The sequence below is a fragment of the Saimiri boliviensis genome, chromosome 5, assembly GCF_048565385.1.
Source record: "Saimiri boliviensis isolate mSaiBol1 chromosome 5, mSaiBol1.pri, whole genome shotgun sequence".
NCBI lineage: Eukaryota > Metazoa > Chordata > Mammalia > Primates > Cebidae > Saimiri > Saimiri boliviensis.
The window spans coordinates 149,240,803-149,261,464 of NC_133453.1; the positions used below are offsets into that span (position 1 = coordinate 149,240,803).

General features: G+C 53.2%; 1 protein-coding gene across 1 annotated transcript in view; it reads right to left on the bottom strand.

The window, feature by feature from the left end:
- The window catches only part of ATP10A (ATPase phospholipid transporting 10A (putative)), a 162,782-nt gene extending 142,989 nt beyond the window's left edge, over positions 1 to 19,793 (bottom strand). The window contains 1 exon segment of the mRNA XM_003943686.4: positions 19,303 to 19,793. Coding sequence (XP_003943735.3) covers positions 19,303 to 19,742 — 440 coding nt within the window. The 5' untranslated portion in view covers positions 19,743 to 19,793.
- Between the last annotated feature and the right edge of the window lie 869 nt (positions 19,794 to 20,662).

The following is a 20,662-nucleotide window of genomic DNA, read 5'->3' on the forward strand; positions in this document are numbered from 1 at the left end:
CACAGGTATTAAAATATACCTCGGCTGTCACACGCTTTGCTCAAGCATTTGGCATTTACAGCGGGTGTGTGTCACAACATCGCAGTCTGAACCTTTTCGTAAAGACGGCGGAGAATCTGCCGTTCAGCAGAAGGGACACTGCGGGAGCAGGTCGCACGCTTCTCTCCACAGCACGGCTTTGCCAGCTGGACCCTCCACGAAAGGCAGGACCCATCAACTGCAACCTCAGGGTAAACGATGGCGCGAGTCAAAGGGGGTTTTATGGGTCTTCCTAAACTGAGGGTCCTGCTTAGGATAATGAGGTTTCACAGATATTCTTCTATATTATCACCATGGCCCTAGTCTATTGGATTTTATGATGTCATATCTTAAAGAGATATTAATTGCCCCGGTAATCAAAAGTAAATCAAATAATTGAAATTGTTTTCTTTAAAAAAAAAAAAATCTCCATTTTCCTGTGAGCTTTGAAAATGTCGGGACAACAAGCACCGACTCAGGATACAGGCCCGCAACCTGCTCCTCCCGGCCATTCCACGCACGCTGAGTGGCAGAGGAAGAAGAGGGCTCCAGCCCCTCCTGCCTGGACCACCCCGAGGGGCTGCGGTGGGTCTGCAGCGGCGAGGGCACACCTGGCCAACAGCCAGGCCTCGTGGACCCTCTGGCTTGCCGTCTGGGGACATGCTTAGCCCCCGTCTGCAAAATGAGACCAGGCGGAGGCTGGCCGTCTGCACCACAACCTAAGAGGCACAGGAAGTGGCTTCGGCTTGTCTTAAATGACAGGTTTCAGGGACAGCTGTTCTCCCTGTCCCTCCCATCCCCCATCACCATGTGCCTCCGATTTTACCCAAGGGGCAGAGGCCTGAACAAGGGCGAGAGCAAAGGGATGAATGAAAAGCTTTTCTACAAACCCCTAACAAATACCGGGAGAAAGTGGCTTTCCATAACCCTCTACCAAACGCCGGGAGGAAGCGTCTGATGAGGTGGACGCAGGCAGCTTCTCAGTGCCGACTGCCAGGAATCCAGGCACGTACAAAGGACACAGACTGAACATGTCAAAGAAAGGTGGGAGTGACATATTCAATAAAAGGCCAAGAAGACCAAGTGACGCCTTCAAAATCAGGAAAGCGACATGGATCGTTCGTGTGTGTGTGTGTGTGTGTGTGTGTGTGTGGTCACGGCCACCTGGGGGGTGACAGCTGAGGTTCACTGTGACCAGGCCCGGCCACCCCACCAGCAGACACACTGAGCTTCCCGGAACTGTTTCGCATACTCTGCCTCAAGTTCACAGTCACGTCCCTGTCACCAGAAAGCAGGGCCTCGCAAGGAGCGTCATGGCTGGGAGAAAGTGTGGGATAACATTTAGGCAACAAGACCACAGACAGGGCGCCCGGCCCCACCCACGCTGACAGCTCCTCTCCCGAGCTCCCTGGCCAGAGGGCTGCAGGGAGGGGAGCAAACCCCCGGCCAGGCCCCGAGGCCCGTCCACTGGCGAGCAGCACCGTGACCAAATACCAGAAGAAAGCGTGTGATCAGGTGGACAGTCCCCAGGCAAGGCTGGTCCCCCATCCCCGTCCCATCTACCTAGAGTTCTATGTATACAGATAGATGCAGCTATACGAGAGGCGTATCTATACGGTGGGGCTCCATTCCCTTAGACGCACATCTCAAGGCCCTCAGCGGTGCCTGAAACCCCTGAAAGTGCTGAACCCTATATATACTAGGCATATTTTCTTTGTCACAATTTCACAGATGGAAGGTTGCGCACACACACACACACACCACACCCCCCTCACACCTTGAGCTCCAGAACCGACACCCGCAGCACAGAAGGGCCAGCCTGTGCACAGGTGGACTGCGGTGGCACCAGGCTGCCGGGTGTTCAAGGCTTCCTAAATATCCCCAGATAAAAGACAGCATGAGAATCAGCTCACCTGACACATGACTGTCACCTCCAGAGAGGTCATGACAGCAGCACAGATGCTACCGTGGGAGGGTCCCCGGGCACCTGCTGGCCTAGGTACCAACCCAACGAAGCTGTCCTGGAATCCACGCGGAATGTCTCCAAGGATGGAAAGCATGAGACCCTCAGACACGGGGCCCCCACGTCCACAGCAGCCAAAAGGTGGAAGCGCCCGTGTCTGTGAACAGATGAGTGGATAAAGAAGATGTGTGGTGGGTACACGCCACGGAAGAGCATCCGCCTCAAAAAGGAGGTTCTGGCACACGCTCAACACGCATGAGCCTTGAGGACATGATGCTGAGTGAAATCAGCCAGTCACTAAAGGGCAAGGACTGCCTGAGTCCACCCACGTGAGACACCCAGGGCGGTCCAATGCGCAGACACGGAATGTGGAATGGCTGTCGCCAGGGGCTGGGCATGGGGAAGGGGCAGTTAAAGTGTGTACCAGTGGAGCACAGCTCAGCTGCTCAGTGTGACGGTGACAAGCCCCAGGTTAGCATGTCGCCCACTTCCAGGCAGTGGGGAAGTCAGAACACCCCACGCCTTGTGCCTTGAGCTCCAGAGCCAACACCCGCAGCACAGAAGGACCAGCCTGTGCACACAGGTAGACTGTGGTGGTGGCGCCAGCCTGCTGGGCGTTCAAGGCTTCCTAAATATCTCTGGATAAAAGAGACAGCATGAGAATCAGCTCACCTGACACATGACTGACACGTGCCAGACACGTGCCATGTTCCTTCCGTCATCTAAAATGACATCACAACATGAAGCTACTGGAAGATGCTCTGGGCAACGGTGCCTAAAGTGACACCCACACGCGAAAAAACACACCATCACGGGGTGCAGGAGAATATGGCCTCCTTTGTCTGTAATTGTGGTTTATTTTTTGAAAATATTCTGCCTGTTTCAATAGACGTAAGATATTTATGCGTTACATGCCTATAATTTATAAATAACACCCACACTGAGAGCGCATGCATAGATACTTTTTACTGACAGAGGTGTGAGATCAAAAGCATTTCAAGACTACAGCTATCATGAACCGGCCACACTAAAAAGAATCAGTAACATATCAATTTTTCTAAAAAGCATCCGTACCGTATCTTTGTCAACTACCCTTGTTCAATTCTGGGTATTGGCTTTTATCAGGAAAACTGTCTGGCGTTAGACACTTTCTCAAAAGCCAGAAATATTTAAACAGGTTGATCCCATCCACACACACATGCCCACGATCAAAGGGACACAGGAGGCCCTGACTGAGCAGCATGCACGGGCACTCAGCTGGTGGCCCCGAGTCACATCCCCGGGACCCCAGAGCCCCAGGGCCACCTGTTCTGCTCCTAAGCTCTGCCCCTTGTGGGCTGAGACCTCCCTCTCTGGGCTCCCATTTTCTCAAAGGAACAATGAAGAATTTACAAGCACCTCACAGGGTTAGCTGAGAATGGTATGATCCAGGGTCATAAAAATTCTGGCAAGTAAACAGTGCTAGAGAAATACGTGAAGTTTTGTCACTAAGTATTTCAACTAAAAAAAAAAAAAAAAGCACCTTTTTTTCATCATGTGTCCTTGATCCCACTAAGCAATTTGGAGCTATTCCATATATTCTTACTAATTCAAACAGCTACAGCCTTTTTTTTTTTTTTTTTCCATTACCGAGTCTCTCCGTCACCTGCCCTGGAGAGCAGTGATGCCATCGTAATCACATCACACAGCACTCGGGACCTTCAGTGCTCGAGCAGCCTCAGCCCCGCAAGCAGCTGGGACTCTAGGCATGCACCAGCATGCCCGGCTAATTATTCCTATTTTCTGTAGCGATGAGGCTTCGCCATGTTGTCCTGGCTGTAAGCGATCCACCCACCTCAGCCTCCCAAAGTGCTGGGATTTCAGGTGTGAGCCACTGCAACTGGCCTACAGGCTTTCTTTTTTTCTCTTTGAGACGGAGTCCTGCTCTGTCACGTAGGCTGGAGTGCATGGCGTGATCTCAGTTCACTGCAACCTCCGCCTCCCGGGTCCAAGCGATTCTTCTGGCTCAGCCTCCCAAGTAGCTGGGATTACAGGTGTGTGCCACCACGCTCAGCTAATTTTTTGTATTTTTACTAGAGACGGGGTATCACTATGTGAGTCAGGATGGTCTCAATCTCCGGACCTCATAATCCACCCACCTCAGCCTCCCAAAGTGCTGGGATTACAGGCATGAGCCACCCTACCTGGCCAACAGCCATTTTTTAACTGAAATGGTCTCAGTCAATATCAACATGGAAAAAGCTGTACATCAAGAAGGTGGTTTCTGCCAGGTGTGGCAGACAGTGCCTGTATTCCCAGCTACTTGGGAGGCTGAGGCAGGACTGCGTGAGAGCCAGAAGTTCAAGACCAGCCTGGCAACAGAGCAAGACCTGGCCTCTAAAAAGTTTTTTTTTATTTTAATCATCTGTAAAATAAGGATGCAAAACACACACACGACAACGACAACGTGTGCAACGAACACAGACTCTGCAACGAACACATGATGTAGTAGCTTCCCATTGCCGCGGTAACAAATTATGACCACTCCGTGGCTTGAAGGGACACACATTTGGGGAGTTTTATTTTATTTACGAGTAGAGCTCGACTTAAGACCACGGTCGGGGCCTCGGAACGGTCGTAACACGATTCGGTCGTCAGTTGAGTCGGCTGTATGTGCAGTTGAAATGGTGCAGGCAGAGATGGTCGTGCTGCCGGAAGCTGGTCTACACTGTCTACGCCCAGCCGGGCAACGTTTGCGCTGCCAGATGCGGAGTCGTCGTGGCCACCGATTGTGGTCAAGTCGAACGGTCATAAGTTGCACAGGTCTTAAGTCGATCAACACCCGTATGTAGTTTTATAGAGAGAGGGTCGTGCAATCACAGCTCAGTGCAGCCTCACTCTCCTGGTCTCACGTGATCCTCCTGCCTCAGCCTCCTGAGGCGCTGGGACTACAGGCTTGTGCCACTGCACCCAGCTAAACAAGTTTGTCATTTAAAGTTCTGGAGGTGAATCTGACATGGGTCTCACTGGGTCGAAGCGATGACCTCAGCAGGGCTGTGGGAGAGACTGTTTCTTTGCCTTCTCCAGCTCCCGGAGGCCGCCCGCACGCCTGGGCTCCTAGGGCCTCCACTTTCAAAGCCAACGATGGCAAATTAAGTCACATTCACGTCGGATCTCTCGGCCCGCTGTCCTTCCACTTTTCCAGGCTTGTGATTACACTGGGCCCAGGATTCACTGCGGGATAATCTCCGCATTAGAGTCGGCTGGTGAGGTCGCTAAGCAGCAGCAGCCAATTAGCAACATTAACTGCAGCTCACTTTCACACCCGCTTCTCTTGAGACCTAAGGGAGGGCAGTAGCTCCAGGGGTGTTTTACATCCCGGTTCTATTACCAGTCGAGCACTGTGGGGCTGACAGATCAGGAGAGGACTGCCATTGGAAAGCGGGTTTGTTACTCAGAGTCCTTCAGAGAAGGAGCTCGCCACACCCACCACTGTGGGAGGGGAACGTAGCAGGGACCAGGGTCCTAGAAGGCAGAGACTGGGGCGAGAGGGGGGAAGAGTCTTTTCTGTGCCTTCCATGGGAAAGAACAGGAGAGGTGGGGTGAGCAGGCTTACCATCTGTTAGTTTACGTGACATCGGGGGACCCTGGGACATTGGGCTGCCTGGTAGCCGGACCTGGGGTGACGAGAACAGGTGGATGAAACATGGAGGGGGCCGAGGGTGTGGGCGCCGGACTGGGTGGCTTGCACACAGAAAGCATGCTGTCACGAGGGTGTTCGCTATCTCTAGGAATTATCGAGCCCTGGGAGGGCCCGTCCCTGCGGAGGCAGCAAGGCTCCAGATGTCAAAGCATTAGAGGACAGAAAACAGAAAGCCATCCTTAGTACAGGACTGAACAAGCAGAACCCGACTTAAGATGTCACTGCATGCAGTAGCTGGGAACAGAGCCCAGAATCACAGACACTGCCCTCCCTCCGGCCCCACACGCCTTCTCCAAGTCCCAGGGGTGCATGACCAAGGAATTCCCATTAAGTCTGGCCAGACACTTTACAGAGGAATTAACACAGGATAGGAAACGGAAAGAAGAAAAAGAGAAAAAGACCAGAAACGGAGAAAGTGAACTGCGAAATCAAGGAGCAGCTCAGCGCAGCGCAGGACTGAGCTTGATCCTGGCTCTCGCCTCCGAGCGAGCGAGAACCCCAGGGTCCCGGCCAGCGAGGCCTCCTGGCCCCAAAACATGCTCCCTATGGATGCCAAAGACCATAGGCAGCAACCAGATTTCTATGGAATGAATCAAACTTTCCGTCCTGCTTCACAGCAATGATTTTCTTAAAAAAAAAAAAATGTGTACATGGAAAATATTACAATGCAAGTCACAGTGAGAATGAAATGCCAGGAAAAGACACATGTCTGATTTGACCAGGGTCTGCCATGGCAAAATGAATATGTGAAACAATGAATGATAACAGTGACACTGAAATGTTATCACCTAGGTTTCTATCAATTAATTATGAGGAACAAGACGCACATAATTAAATATAATTAAACATCATGCCGGTTGATAAAATGACCCTTTCTGCAAAAATAATTACATGCCACGTAATATTGAAACTGTTGTGGGAGGCGAACAATCGCCGTGTGTACGTGAGACATTCTGGAAACCATCGCTTCGAGTTATGTTCAAAAATGGAGCGTCTGTTCCGAGGGAGACAGAGGCAGTGGAGGGGACCCGCAGGGACAGGGGCCTCCCCAGCTCCTCTCTGCTCACGGGGCTGTGGCTCTGTTTTCGGAGTCAGCAGAGCTCCTTGCACAGCAGGGAACGTTAGATCTGCTCAGGGCTTCGCCTTGTTTCTGGTTCAGCAGCAGCTTTGCCTCCCGTGGCGGCCTCTAGGACTTTTCCCGTCTCCTGCCCGAGACTCCAGGGTGCAGCATGGGAGCCGGTCACTCCGCCCCAGCACACAGCATGGAACTGAAACAGAGCTCATTTCCAACTTGGCCAAAAGCCACCAGAGAGGCCCTGGCTGTGTCTGGTACGGCCTCAGCCAGGCCCTGGAAGGAAAGGAAGGCCCAGAAAAAGGGATGTGGTCACACCCTGGGGCCAGCCCACAGGGAGGTGAGTCCCCAGGCACCGTCCTCCACGGCCAGTTTTAGAGAACTGGAACGGCAGGGCCCCAGCGGACTCCTCCGTGGGTCCCAGCTCCCTCCCCAGCCCTGCGGTGGTGGGTGGTGACTCACTGCCCCCCCCCCACTCCCGCCAGGAGGGACCACGCCCATCGCCCCCGGGACCTGCAGCCCGCACCTGCCCTCCAAGACAGCACCCAGGGGCCTTGAGGTCACATCCGAACCAAGGACGGAACTTGGAAACGACGTTTACCTCTTCTGGACCTGACTTTTTTAAGCTGTCATTAGAAGTGCACACAAACAAACTGCAGGACACAGGAGTGAAACGTTGGAAAGTCTACAAATGACTCAGTTCAAATGTGGGGTGACAGCTCGGGTTTCCTGCCGTTTGGTTAACCCCTCGTGTGCTGGATTCTTTTAGAAACCGTCCTTTCGGCGCCAAACGTCACTGCTGTGGGGAAGCAAAGCAGACAGAGGCTGGGGAGGAGTGAGTGGGGATCTCGGGGCTCCCGAACGTGGGGAGGGAGCCTTGTCAAGTCTGGCGGGGCCCAAGCTGAGGTCCGTTCACAGCCCAGGACTGTCCTAGAAAAGCCCTAGACTCCTACACGAGAGGCCAATCTGCTGCTGAAACAGAAATAAGGGAAATCTAAAGTTCCCCACTGTGTGACCGCCCACCGGCCTCCAAAGCACCCACTAAGCACCTTTCCCTGAAGCCTTGCTGGAGCGTCTGTTCCAAGGCTCTCCACTGCCCGCCTGGGTTGAGTTTCGTTTTGAAAACCAAGATTTATTTATGTTTTTATTTTTTTTTTAAATTGTTATAACCATTGATAAGCAACAGTGAATCAAAGACATTTAATTCGCCAATGAACTGAACTCATTTTATGTTTTCGAAACAGACCTTCCTCCAAAAAGGTTATTATCAAAGCCAGTTAAATTTGCATTGCCATCTAAACAAAGAATGCTTTCACTTTCCCACTTCCGCAGACTGCTTCTTCTAGTCAGGAACATTGCTCAGAAGACATCTGAGCCAACGGAGGCTAAATCCGGATCCTCGGTGGCCCTGAAACTTAGCACCGGGGGTCGGATCTATTCCCAGTATTTCAATGCTCTTTCCCAAAGCTGTCCATCTACGCAGGATACAAGTACACAGCTAAATGACACCTCAAATTATTTGTTTGGGCTTGGAGGTACAACTACTTCAGTGTCTTAACAATGTGAACAGGCCAGCTGCAGTCCCAGTATTTTGGGAGGCTGAGGTGGGAGGATTGCTTGATGCCAGGGGTTCCAGACCAGCCTGGGCAACATTGTGAGACCTCATCTCTAAACACAAAACTATTTTAGCAGTCTAAAAATATGAGCAAGTATTTTGATCAAAAGATCTCAACGGCAATAATGACAGCAGTAGTAGGTAATAATCACGGCTGCAACTAACCTTTTCAGATTCTTACCTGCCTGCCTGGCCCTGCAGCACGCCCCTCACATTATTTCACTTATGGATCACAGCACAGCAGAGGCTGCTAGCTTCTCTGCCCCTCTCTCCCAGGAAGTGCCTCCTCCCTGCAATGTAAGGTTCTCCTCTCTTCAACCTGATGCCGGCCTCCCTCTACCCTCCTCCCTCCAATTTAAATGAGAACACTGGGCTGAAGAGATATGCATTCTGCCTGGCATCTAACTGCTGGCAAGGATCTCACCTCACTGAGGGTGCTGGGGCTCAGGGACCAATACCCCCAAGTATGGCACTTTGACGCGCTGACCTGAAGAAGCCTCAGGGATCTCTAACCACCTCCCAAGCCCGCCTCTCAATCCTGTGTCTGCCAAAGCACAAGACGAACTCCTCTGAAGTTCCCTTCCCTACCTAAAATCCAGGCACTCCAAAGAGGAGGACAAGTTTTGACGAAGTGCGTTTGTATTGTGGGAAGAGAGACTGAAGTCTAATTACACAGCTGGACAGGCTTTTGTCACAAACCACTGTCTGCTCGGCAGGCCTGACAGACGGTGGCTCAGGCACAGAGAATTCCCCTAAAACTCATTTACTACCCCGCAAAAATCGTCCCCACTTCCCATCTCCCTTTCCCCTAGGAAGGAGGGTGTACAACCCTCTGTACTCCACTGGGTATTGGGCAATCATTCTCCTACAGTTCTGTGCTATGCATGTTAATAAAGGTGCATGCCTTTTCTCCTATTCTTGGCCTTTTATCTGCTGATTGCCAGCAAACTTTCAGAGGGCAAAGGGGAAGTTTTCCTTTAGCCCCTACAAGGGCACTTTAATTGCCTCTAACTTAAAATGAGGACACAAATTCTTAATTGCCTAATAAAAATAGTACGGTAGGCAAAGTATTCCAAAAGACAGTATCCCCAGTGGAAAAATAACCACAAGGTATGTGCAGGGCAAATTCGTACAGGCCGCACTCTGGGAAAATGGAAAACAAGTAAACATAGAAAGTCGGGCTGAGTCTTCTAAAAAAGCCAAAATCAAAATAGCTCTTCATGTTTCCTGTAAGTTCTCTCAGTGTGCTAAATATAGCAAAGTGAGTCTTGTACAAGAACGCACAGTGGGCCTCCCTGCTGCCGGCCATCAGCAAGAAGCCGGAGCACCATGTTGTGACGGACAGAGCCCTAACAGTCACCCAGCCCCTTCTCAACCTTCCCAGAACACGGAGAAGCCCTGTCTTTAAAAGCATCTTCCAAACATGCTTCTCAGGGAAGGCCTGACTGGCCTTTGGGAAGGCGTAGTCAAAGGGGCAGGGCCCGGGCAGGTGAGGCCGTTGCGTATCAGCCAGCAACCCCGGCCATGAGCACCAGTGCCAGGGACACTGCCAGTCACTGTGACTGTTAAACGTCTACCAGTACGTCGGGAAGAAGGTACTGCCCCCAGATGAGACCCCTGACCCTTCCTTTGCAGGAAGGATGGAACCTGAGAAATGACACCATGCAGGTCATGGTTTAGCTCCCGGGAACAGGCAGGTTGGGCTTCGAAGGCCACTGAAAGGCACAGAATAACTGCATTAAGAATAGCAAGACCTGGTCGAATCCAAAAGAATCAGCTGAAATAAAACAAAACAACAAAAAGCAAGAGCACTTGTGGTTCCAGCCAGCTATGACGGCAGCAGTGCATGCCTGCCCGGGCGACAGGGTGAGACCCTGCCTCAGAAAGAAGAAAGACTCACGGACAACATGACTGGTTCCTACTGACCAAAGAAATCAATTACAATAACTACAACAAACTGAAAGCAGTCAATTATACTTAAATCCATGAAGTCATAATTTTTTTTTTTTTGAGGCGGAGTTTCGCTCTCGTTACCCAGGCTGGAGTGCAATGGCGCGATCTCGGCTCACCGCAACCTCCGCCTCCTGGGTTCAGGCAATTCTCCTGCCTCAGCCTCCTGAGTAGCTGGGATTACAGGCACGCGCCACCATGCCCGGCTAATGTTTTGTATTTTTAGTAGAGACGGGGTTTCACCTTGTTGACCAGGATGGTCTCGATCTCTCGACCTCGTGATCCACCTGCCTCGGCCTCCCAAAGTGCTGGGATGACAGGCGTGAGCCACCGCACCCGGCCCTTTTTTAGAAAATTTATATAGCCTGCAGGAGAAGTGGTTGATTTGAGAGCTGGGGCTGCCAAAATAGATGAGCCTGGGGCATGCCATGTAGTTAGAGAGTAAGGGAGAGTCTAGAAAGAAGGGTTTGGGGCCTGGGAAGGACAGGAAAGCCAGCCTGAAAGAGCTCCCAAAGCCCTATCCATTAGTCTACAATGATATCAATTATTGAGCATAAAAATCATTGAGAAAGAAACACAGCTATTCTAAGAATTCCAGTTAATAAGTAGGAAAGGAATGGGGGTAAAGAGAATCGCTATTAGACCACTCCACCACCATTGCTACAGACCTACGGAAAGGAAAGGATTACAAGAGCATACCAGCAGCAACTCTCTGCAACAACAAATTACGTAACTCCGATGAAATGGACAATTTCCTAGAAAGAAGCAACTATCACAACCTACTTGGGAACAAAGAGCAAATCGCAACAGACTCATAAGCAGTAAATGGATTGCTTTTGTCATTTAAAAAATTCTCCACAAAAAAAAGCCCAGGCTCGGCTGGGCACAGTGGCTCACGCCTGTAATCCCAGCACTTTGGGAGGCCGAGGAGGGCAGATCACCTGAGGTTGGGAGTTTGAGACTAGCCTGGCCAACACATGGAAATCCCTTCTGTACTAAAAACACAAAAATTAGCTGGGCATGATGGTGGGCGCCTGAAATCCCTGCTACTCGGGAGGTTGAGACAGGAGAATTGCTTGAACCCAGCAGGCAGAGGTTGCAGTGAGCCGAGATTGCTCCACAGGACTCCAGCCTGGGCAACAAGAGTGAAACTGTCCAAAAAAATAAAAAGGGGAAATAAAGAAAAGCCCAGGCTCAGACTGAAGTTTTCTTCAATGTTGAATTCCTCCAAGCATTTAAAGAAGAATTAATCCCAAATCTGCCAAAAAGGAAAATAGGTCAGTGCAGTGGCTCATGCTTGTACTCCCAGAACTTTGGGAGGTCAAGGAGGGTGAATCACCTCAGGTCAGGAGCTCATGGCCAGCCTGACCAATACAGTGAAACCCCAATTCTACTAAAAAAAAAATACAAAAATTAGCCAGGCGTTGTGCCACGTGCCTCCAATCCTGGCTACTCGGGAGGCTGAGGCAGGAGAATCAGCCTCCTGAACCCAAGAGGCGGAGGTTGCAGTGGGCTGAGATCATGCCATTGCACTCCAGCCTGGGCAACAAGAGGGAAACTCCACCTCAAAAAAATAAATAAATAAAATAGTGGAAACACTGCCCAGCTCATTCTCTGAGAGCAGTACAGTACTTTTCTGTATCAAAACCAGACAAAGACACATATACCATACCCCATCCCAAGTATCCCACATGAATTGAAATGCAAAATCCCCTGACACATTCTAGTAAACAAAATCTAGCAAAATATAACAACAGATTGCACACTATGACCGAGTAAGTTTTACCCCAGGCATGCAAGATTGGTTTAACACGTGAAAATTGATCAATGAGTACACATCATATTGATTGAACTATGCCCAAAAGCCACATGGTCATTTCAATAGACGTAGGAAAATACTTTGACAAAATCTAATATCCTTTCTTGATTAAAAAAAAAAAAAAAAAAAAACAAAGTAGGAACAAGACGGAACTTTCTCAACCTGATAAAGAGCAGCTATAAAACCCCACAGCTTGAAGTCTCAGCATTAGTTAAAATAAACACACACACACATGCGCGTGCGTGCACACACACATACACACACACACAGCTAGCATCATACTTAATGGTAAAAGACAATGTTTCCCCCCTAAGATCAGAAACAAGAGAAAGATATCCGTTTTTGCCATTTCTATTCAACATTGTACTTGAGCTTCTAGCCAGGACAATCAGGCAAGAAAAACGAATGTAAGGTATCAGGTTGAAAGGGAGTAAGTAAAACTATCTTCGCTTACTGATTAACGACTCTGTATGAAAAACACTAAGGAAGCCACAAGACAATGATTAGATACCTAGTAAGTGCATTAGCCAGATGGCAGGTCACAGACTAACATGCAAACCGATGACCGAAACTCCTAATGCATTCATGGAAAACTGTTTAGGTCTAAATAAAGAATGTGAATTAGTGAATAGTTTTCTACTAATGTTATTTTCTCAGTTTTGAAAATTACAGTGCAGTCTGTGTTCAGATTAAAAGAAGGCAGGTCTGCGGTATAATCTGTACTATTTTTGCAACTTTTCTGTGAAGCGTAAAATGATTTTAAAGTAAAAAGTTTAAGAATTTTAGAAAGTTAATTGGCTAGTGATATGGTTTGGCTCTCTGTCCCACCCAAGTCTCATCTTGAATTGTAATAATCCCACGTGTTAAGGGCAGGACCAGGTGGAGGTAACAGAATCATGGGAGCAGTTTCCTCCACGCTGTTCTCGAGGTAATCAGTGAGTTTCATGAGAGCTGAAGGTTTTATAAGCGTCTGGCATTTCCCCTGCTAGCACTCATTCCCTCTCCTGCTGCCCGATGAAGAGGTGCCTTCTGTCATGATTGTGAGTTTCCTGAGGCCTTCCCAGCCACGCGGAACTGTGAGTCAATTAAACCTCTTTTCTTTATGTATCACCCAGTATCGGGTGATTTCTTCCTAGCAGCCCGAGAATGGACTAAAACATCAAGCACTTAGTTCTTTACTATATGGGCTGGAACACTGGGAAACCAGGTGGTAGATGAGGGGAAGTGTCTCTTTATAACAGTATTTCCTATCATGAATTAGGACACCACCATTTTGCAACCTCTAACCAATCAGCGGATACAGGCAATGATCATCAATGACTGTCAGCATTGCAAACAGACAAGCGAGCACACGCATCTTCTAATGCAAGTGCAGACCACCACCTAGCAGTATGGAGACCGAGCCAACAGCAGAAGTTCCAACCGGAGCCTCAGGAAAGCCGAGCAGGCGTCCAGACAGGCCTACCAATTCACACCAATTACAACAGAAAAAAACATGTTACCTGAAGCCACACAGAACTAATCCCCAGTATTCAGGCCCTGGAAAACCGCACAGGACAAATAACCCCATTTCTTCGAAATAAATCACAAGGGAAGAAAAGAGAATAGAGTGTTCGAGGGGGAGAGATGTAGATTAAAGGAGATGTATAAGATTTATCAGCCACCTGCAATGAGAGGCCTTAGAACTGATTTAAAGGTACACATTGAAATGCACACATCCCATTTATAAGACAAGTAGAAATCTCAAAGAGGACTGGGTATTTAACAATTTTAGCCTTGCAACCCCAGCACTTTGGGAGGCCAGAGTTGGAAGACCGCTGGAGCGCATTGGAGATCAGCCTGGACAATGCAGTGAGACCTTATCCTTACAAAAACCTTTAAGGAAAATTAGCCAGGTGTGGCCATGTGCACCTGTGATCCCAGCTACTCAGGAGGCTGAGGCAGGAGGATCGCTTGAGGCCAAGGGGTGGAGGCTGCAGTGAGGCAGGGAGCCGTGATCACGCCCCTGTACTCCAGCCTGGACAACAGAGCAAGACTGTGTCTTAAAAAATAATAATGAATTTTTTAGGTACGATAACGTTTTTTGTAGTTCAGTGTGAAGAAGAGTCATGCTTTTCTACAGACAAATACTGATTTATTTACAGGTGAAACATCATGATATCTGGAATTTGCATCAAAATGACGGGAGCGGTGGGGCAGTGGCGGCGGGGGGTGGTTGCGGGACACAGATAAAATAATGTTAGCCATGAGTTGCTAATTGTTGCCACGGGATGACGGAAGTTTGTTACATGTGCGCATTTCTATGTATGTGAAACTTTCTAGAATAATTTTTTTAATGAGGCCGGTTGGTCTTGGGGTGGGAATAGCAAGCAAGGTAATCACTGTGCACATGAAGTCAGAGCAGGGTGGATCTGGGCTCGAATCACGGAACTGCCATTCCCTAATGGCATGACCTTAAGCTATTGAGCCTTGAAGCCTCCCTTTCCTTGTCTGTGGAATGGGGGCGTGGAAGTGACAGCATCGTCGGCAGGATAAAATGGAATTGTGCATCTAGGACATTTGGCTCCCATTGACAAGTAAAGAACCACCTCATGAACAAGGCTGCCTTCGGATGACGTCAAGGTTTGGGGCAAAGAAACCTTCTTTTTCCGCTGCAACTTGACCTCATGAGCCCAGTAATATATGACATGCAACGGGTACTGAAAAATCATTTCCCACAAACATGTGGATGGCGATGTGGAAATAATATTCTGCAAGTGTCCAGTGCTCTGACCCGCCTGCAGGGATGCCAGTCCTGCTGAGGAAGAAGTGCCATGGTCCCTGCGTGTTCCTGACTCCCGGGTCACGTCCTGGTGGCTCTGCTTTTGCAAACCTTTTACTCGAGTGACAGAGATGTTGTGCTTCCCAGGGGAAAGATGTATTGACTGCTGGCGTCTTGTTGCATTAAGAGGGAGGGAAAGAGGGAATGTGCCCCAAGAGCCAGAGGAAGAGACGAGGCTGGCCGGGAAAGGAAGGCCAAGAGGCACAGGGGAGGAGTGGGACAGGAGACCAGAGCAGCAGCGGCCGGCAGGAAAAACACACCAGGAGGACTTCGCTGAGTGAGAACGTCACCTTCTCATCTGCTCAGCTCTTCTGAAACAACGAAGCCTGAAGTGCAGAGGACGCGACTTGGATAAATAACCCTGTGGGCTGGGAAAGGGCAGCGACAATCAAAGCAAGGGGAAGAGACCAAAAGTAGGACGATTCCAAAATCAGCAGAGAGCACCTCCTGACTCCCTGTTACCCGAAAGAAGACGGAAAGACACAGAGACGCCGCCCTTGAACCAAGCGCAGAGCCCAGAAGATTCAGGGAAAAGTCGCCTCGGGTTATTTCCTGCTGGAACGCTGCCGGTTGCATCACCCTGGAGACAGATGCTGAAAGGTGTCCTCACAAAGGACGAAGAAGCTAAAGGGAGAAAATCAAGAAAATGATCCAATAGCCCAGGCAGGCTTTGGGGGAGAGATGGGGTCGTCGGCCCAGGACCTCCTCCAGCAGCACCGCTGCAAGGTGCGCTCCATCTCCGGGAGCAGGGTGCCGGGTCTGCGGGTTCAAAGCTCCCCACTCCCCGCTGCCGTGGAGGCGGTGGCTGAGTGCTTTCTGCAAGGCACCGAGTCTTCCTCTGATAGAGGATCTCGGCTTCCTGCCTGCCAAACCGCCCGCCACTCTCCCAGCCCGGGCTCTCCCCACGCTCCCTTCCTCTCTCCTCCTCCAGCCCTGGCCCCTCAGTCCTCGGCCCCCAGCGACGCCCACCCTATTCCAGCTGGACACTCAGTGTTGGAGACCAGCGTCAGCTAAAGGGAAGTCCCAGCCCCACAGGACAGCCGGAGGCTGCATCGCCCTGGCCTCCCACCGGGGCTCACCGAGGGGCCGCCTCGAGCGCAGGCAGCCGCTGTCTTCCCACCCAGGCCTTAACCAGCACCGAGCTCCATATGATCAGTGGGGCTTCCCACACCCTCCCCTCTCACTGGTCCACAGCCTAGTGACGAGGGGTGGCTGGGCCCTTCCCCCCACAGGTGCCACAGGCAGGACCTAACACCCCGGAATCACCCAGTGCTCCCCCATCCTGCTGAGTTTGCCTAAATAGCGTGTGAGATCCACGAGGAGAAATGGGTTCAGGAGGAGGAAACGGAGGGCTGCTTCTCCAACACCCTGGCCTCGAAAGCTGCATTTCCAACAGGCTCCATACGCGATTCTCACAGAAAGGGGCCAAAGGACAGTGTCACTGAGAAACAGAACATAGTAACAGAAATGATGGCGCACCACGGGCTGAACATTCATGTGCAGGGAACGTCCAGGAAGTCACTTCTGGGACAGTGGCAGCAGCTGAGACTTCCAGCTGAAGTCCGCTGGGGCTCTGCGTCAATGACGCGTGGCTCACTTGCACGGACACCCCCATGCTCAGCCACTAGAGCAGCAACATGTGGAGGCGGCGCCCCGCAAAACAGACGTGGGCGGCCCACAGTCCTGCTTCCGATCTTCCCTGCAGTCAACCAAAGGCACGGCACAGACCCTGGCCTGACGCAGAGGCCACTCCCTGGGCTCCACTGTGCTGTCTGGGTGCCAGGTCCTGGCAGCCTGGGCTTCACCCCGCGTACCCTAGAACCTATTCTCCGTCTCTGTGCCAAGACCCTGTCCACCCCCTGCCCCCATCTCCCACCGCAGCACCTGGTCCTCGAACCACAGTCCCAGACTCTTGCCCTTCGCTGGGAGGCCTCTCCTGACATGAAGCCCGCATCCCGGAGCTCGGAGCCCCACCGAGGAATTCACCTGGTGGACCTGCCCTGTGGTGCCATCTGTCCCTACAGTAAACTATGGGTGAAACCAGCCTCCTTCTCCTTCTACCCCCAGGGCCTGGCACCACCTCTTCCAGCCTTCCTGGGACTGGAGGAATTCCACCTGCCTTCCCCCGGAACAATGAACAGAAGTGGGGCAGTGGGCCCACTGTCCTCAAGGCAGCTGGAAAGTGAAGGGAGAAAGCTGCCAGTTTCTTCCCTAGGGAAGAAGCCAGGGTCTGAGGGAGGGGTAAGACGCAGAGTCCCGGCCAGAGTGGAAGGGGAGGGGAACAGCTGGGTGTGGTCTAAGAGGAAGCTGAGGTTTCAAAGCCCCATCAAGCCTTACAAGGTAACAGAGACAAGACAATAGCTTTTAGAGCCCGGCCTCAGTTTCCTCCTCTGCAAGATGGGTGTGATGGTCACTCTAAGGATCAAATGACATCATGGGTTCAAAGCACTTTGACAACTGAAAAGAAACTATTTTTCTTCTGAGGCGTAAGTATTTCTGAAAAGGAAGATACGGGAGTTACAGGCTCAGTGAAAACAGGAAGTGGTATCTGTGCAGAGGTGCAAAACTGTCGCGCCCCACCAGGGCGACGTGGTGGAGCCCTCACCCGGGGGACGCGGAGGGCATCTGTAGGAGTACCGCTCTTGACACTGCTCAGGCTTCTGCCCAACAAGGGCCAGCAAATCCCACAGCCCTGTGCGTTGACAGCCACCTTGCTGACTGGCCAACGGCCAACGTGAGGGAGCAGGCAGAGCCGTGTTTCTCAAAGCGTGGGCCATCAGAGGAGAGTCTTCTGCACGCTAATCTACTACTCACGTTCCTGGGCTCAACCCCAGACCTGCTGGGTGAGACACTTGGGAGAACTGTTATTTTAACCAGCACCTCCAGTGACTCACAAAAGTTTCAACAGCACGAGCACAGAAATAGTCAAAAAGCTGTGCGGTCAGAAGACCTGGGCCAAGTCCCAGCACCACAACCTTGCCTCGTGTGACACCGCGCAGTTTACTTAACCTCTCTGAACCCGTTTACTCCGTTTCCATGAAGTCCAAGCACAACCACCACCCCACCACCGCAGCGTTGCTGGGAGGCGAAAGGTGCTCAGCTACAGAGGAAAGCGTCCAAGGGCTCATCAAAGCGGAGAGTGGGGCAGCTGTGACCCTCCTCCTTTAGGGGATCGATCTGGCACTAAGAGGGCATAGGGCTTCCTAGGGTCTCCCAGGCATGACGGAAGCCAGACAACGCCAATGTTGTCCCGTTCGCCTATTCAGAAGCCCATCTCAGTCCGCGTCCCAGAGGTCAAGCAGGGTGAGGCAGGAGGGAAAGCTGGGCTGAGCTCTGCAGTAAAGCTAAGACCACCCAGCTTTGTCCAGGACAAAACCTTGAGGTCCTCCAGGCGGCTGGACACAGCTCCAAGATGGACCTACCAAGGGGCTCTCTTGGGGTGGCGAGCGCGAGGCAAGAAAAGGCTGTAGCTTCGCAGCTTCTGGACAGGCCCGCTGAGGTTCTAAAACTCCAGGAGGGAAAAAGAGCCGGAGAGGCCCATGGCAAGGTCGTCCCTGGCACTGCCCATGGCAGGGCTTGCAAACGCCCCGCGGACTCCTTCCCCCAGGAAACAGGTTAAGGTGAAGAAAGTTAGGCACGCAGCTACGGGGCGGTGCCCGGCTCCGGGCTCCCAGCGGAGGAGGGTCACTGCCGTCCTTTCGCGTGCCCTGGTACCTCGGCTGTGCCAGGCACCTCTGGGCTTGGCGGCAGTTTCACTTTGCTGCTGTCCCGAGCTCAGCTGTTATCAGACTGAGCTTTGCAGTCGTGTGCCGGCTGCTCCCGGGACAAGGGCCCTGGCCGGGGACTGAGGCAGGGACTTTAGGCCACCCGGGGCCAGGCTGCATGTCCCTGCCTATCACTTCGGGCGCGGCCGGCTGGGGATGAGGATGCTCGGCGGCCGTCGGTTTCCAGCCCTGGGATCACCGTGGCTCCCACACGGAGTGACAGGGGATCCCCACGCTTCCCCCCAGCCAGGGCGCCCCGGGGCGCAGAGGGGCCTTGGTGGCGCTGCGGCTTCAGTCGGCAGCGGGTCCCGCCCGGCCGGGCCTCCACCCCGAGCGGAGCTGCCCTCCAAGCACCCGGTCCCCGCCCATCACAGCGCCCAACGCCGAGTTCCCGGGGCGCCCGGACCCCGAACACCGCGCCCAACGCCGAGTTCCCGGGGCGCCCGGACCCCCAACGCCGCGCCCAATGCCAAGTTCCTGGGGTGCCCGGTAACCCACACGGCACCAGACACCAAGTTCTCGGGGCGCCCCGTCCCCCATCACTGAGCCCAACGCCGAGTTCCCGGGGCGCCCGGGCCCGCACCCCCGCCCGCCTCACCTGCTGAAGACCAGGCAGCCCAGGTGGTTGATGTCGTGGTCGGAGCGGTGGCGGCTGTAGTCCTCCCACAGGTCCTTGAAGGCCGTGGCCGCCAGGATGAACAGCACGGGCGCCAGCGCCAGGCCGGGCTGGAAGGCGTTCACCGCCGGCACGAAGTTGAGCAGCGCGATGAGGACGAAGTACACGTTGGCCAGGCGGTGGAACTGCTCGAACAGGTTCTTGGGCAGGAAGGACAGCAGCGTGTACTTGGTGGTCTTGAGCCGGTTGTCCGCCAGGTGCTGGGCGCACCCGCGCCGCCGCCACCACCGCCGCCCGCCCTGGGCCGCGCCCGCCGCGGGGTCCTCGTCGCCCGGGGGCGGCAGCAGGTTGGAGCGCACCGTGCGCGTCCCGCCCTCGCGGCGCCTCCGTCCCCGCCGCCGTCCCGCAGGCTCGCGCTCCATGGCCGCGTGTCGCCGCGCCGGCTCCTCCGCCGCTCACGCCCGCCCGCGCCAGCCTCTTAGGTGATCATCACTCGGCCGGGCGCGGCGGGGCGGGCTCGCTGCCTGCGGGGCGCACGGAGACCGCGGTCAGCAGCGTCCAGCCCCGCCCCAGCGCCCGCCCGGCCGCCCGCCGCCGCCCGAGTCCCAGAGCGCACGGAGCCCGCGGCCCGCCCCGCACCCCGACTCGGACTTGCCGGGGAGCGGGAAGAGAAAAGGGCGGGAGCTGGAAACTTTAGAGAGGTTTAGTTTCGTTTCCCAGAACCATGGGTTCGCTCCCAGAACAGGGCGGACGCGCGCTGCCTCCAGGAGGGGGGAGAGAGAAGCCGCGGAGCGCGAGGAGAGGCGCCGCCGCCCCCACGCAGCCCGCGCGCCCGGCCAGGGTGGCGAGACGGCCTCGGGGGACCCGGGCCGGGACCCGACCCCGGGGAGCAACGGGAATCAACACCCAGGGGAGCCGCGGCATCCAGCGCTCCCGGGAACCCCGGGAAGGGCCACTCGGGGTGCCTCTGAGACCTTCCCCCCGCCCCCACTGCCCGGCCCCCACCACTTTCACATTCCCTTCTTGGGGGAACTAGACTCTCTCATTTCCTCGATCATCATCCCTGCCTTTCCTTCCTCTGAGTAACGAAGTTTTCTTTTTTCTGTTCTTTTTTCATGGAAAGGAGAAATACCTCGCTTTAGCAAAGACAGGCTGTGGTTTGCAGGTGTTAACTAGAGTCTCCGTCCCCTGTGTCTGGTAGCTCTGAGGTGGCTGTCGTGGCCAGGCAGCGGTGCGGTGGGGGGCATGCGTGAGGAGGCGAGGGTGGCTGTGGGAGGAGAGGGAGGGTGTCCCCGAAGTGTGGGCACAGGACTCGCCTCCACATCATGGGGCATCTGAGAGG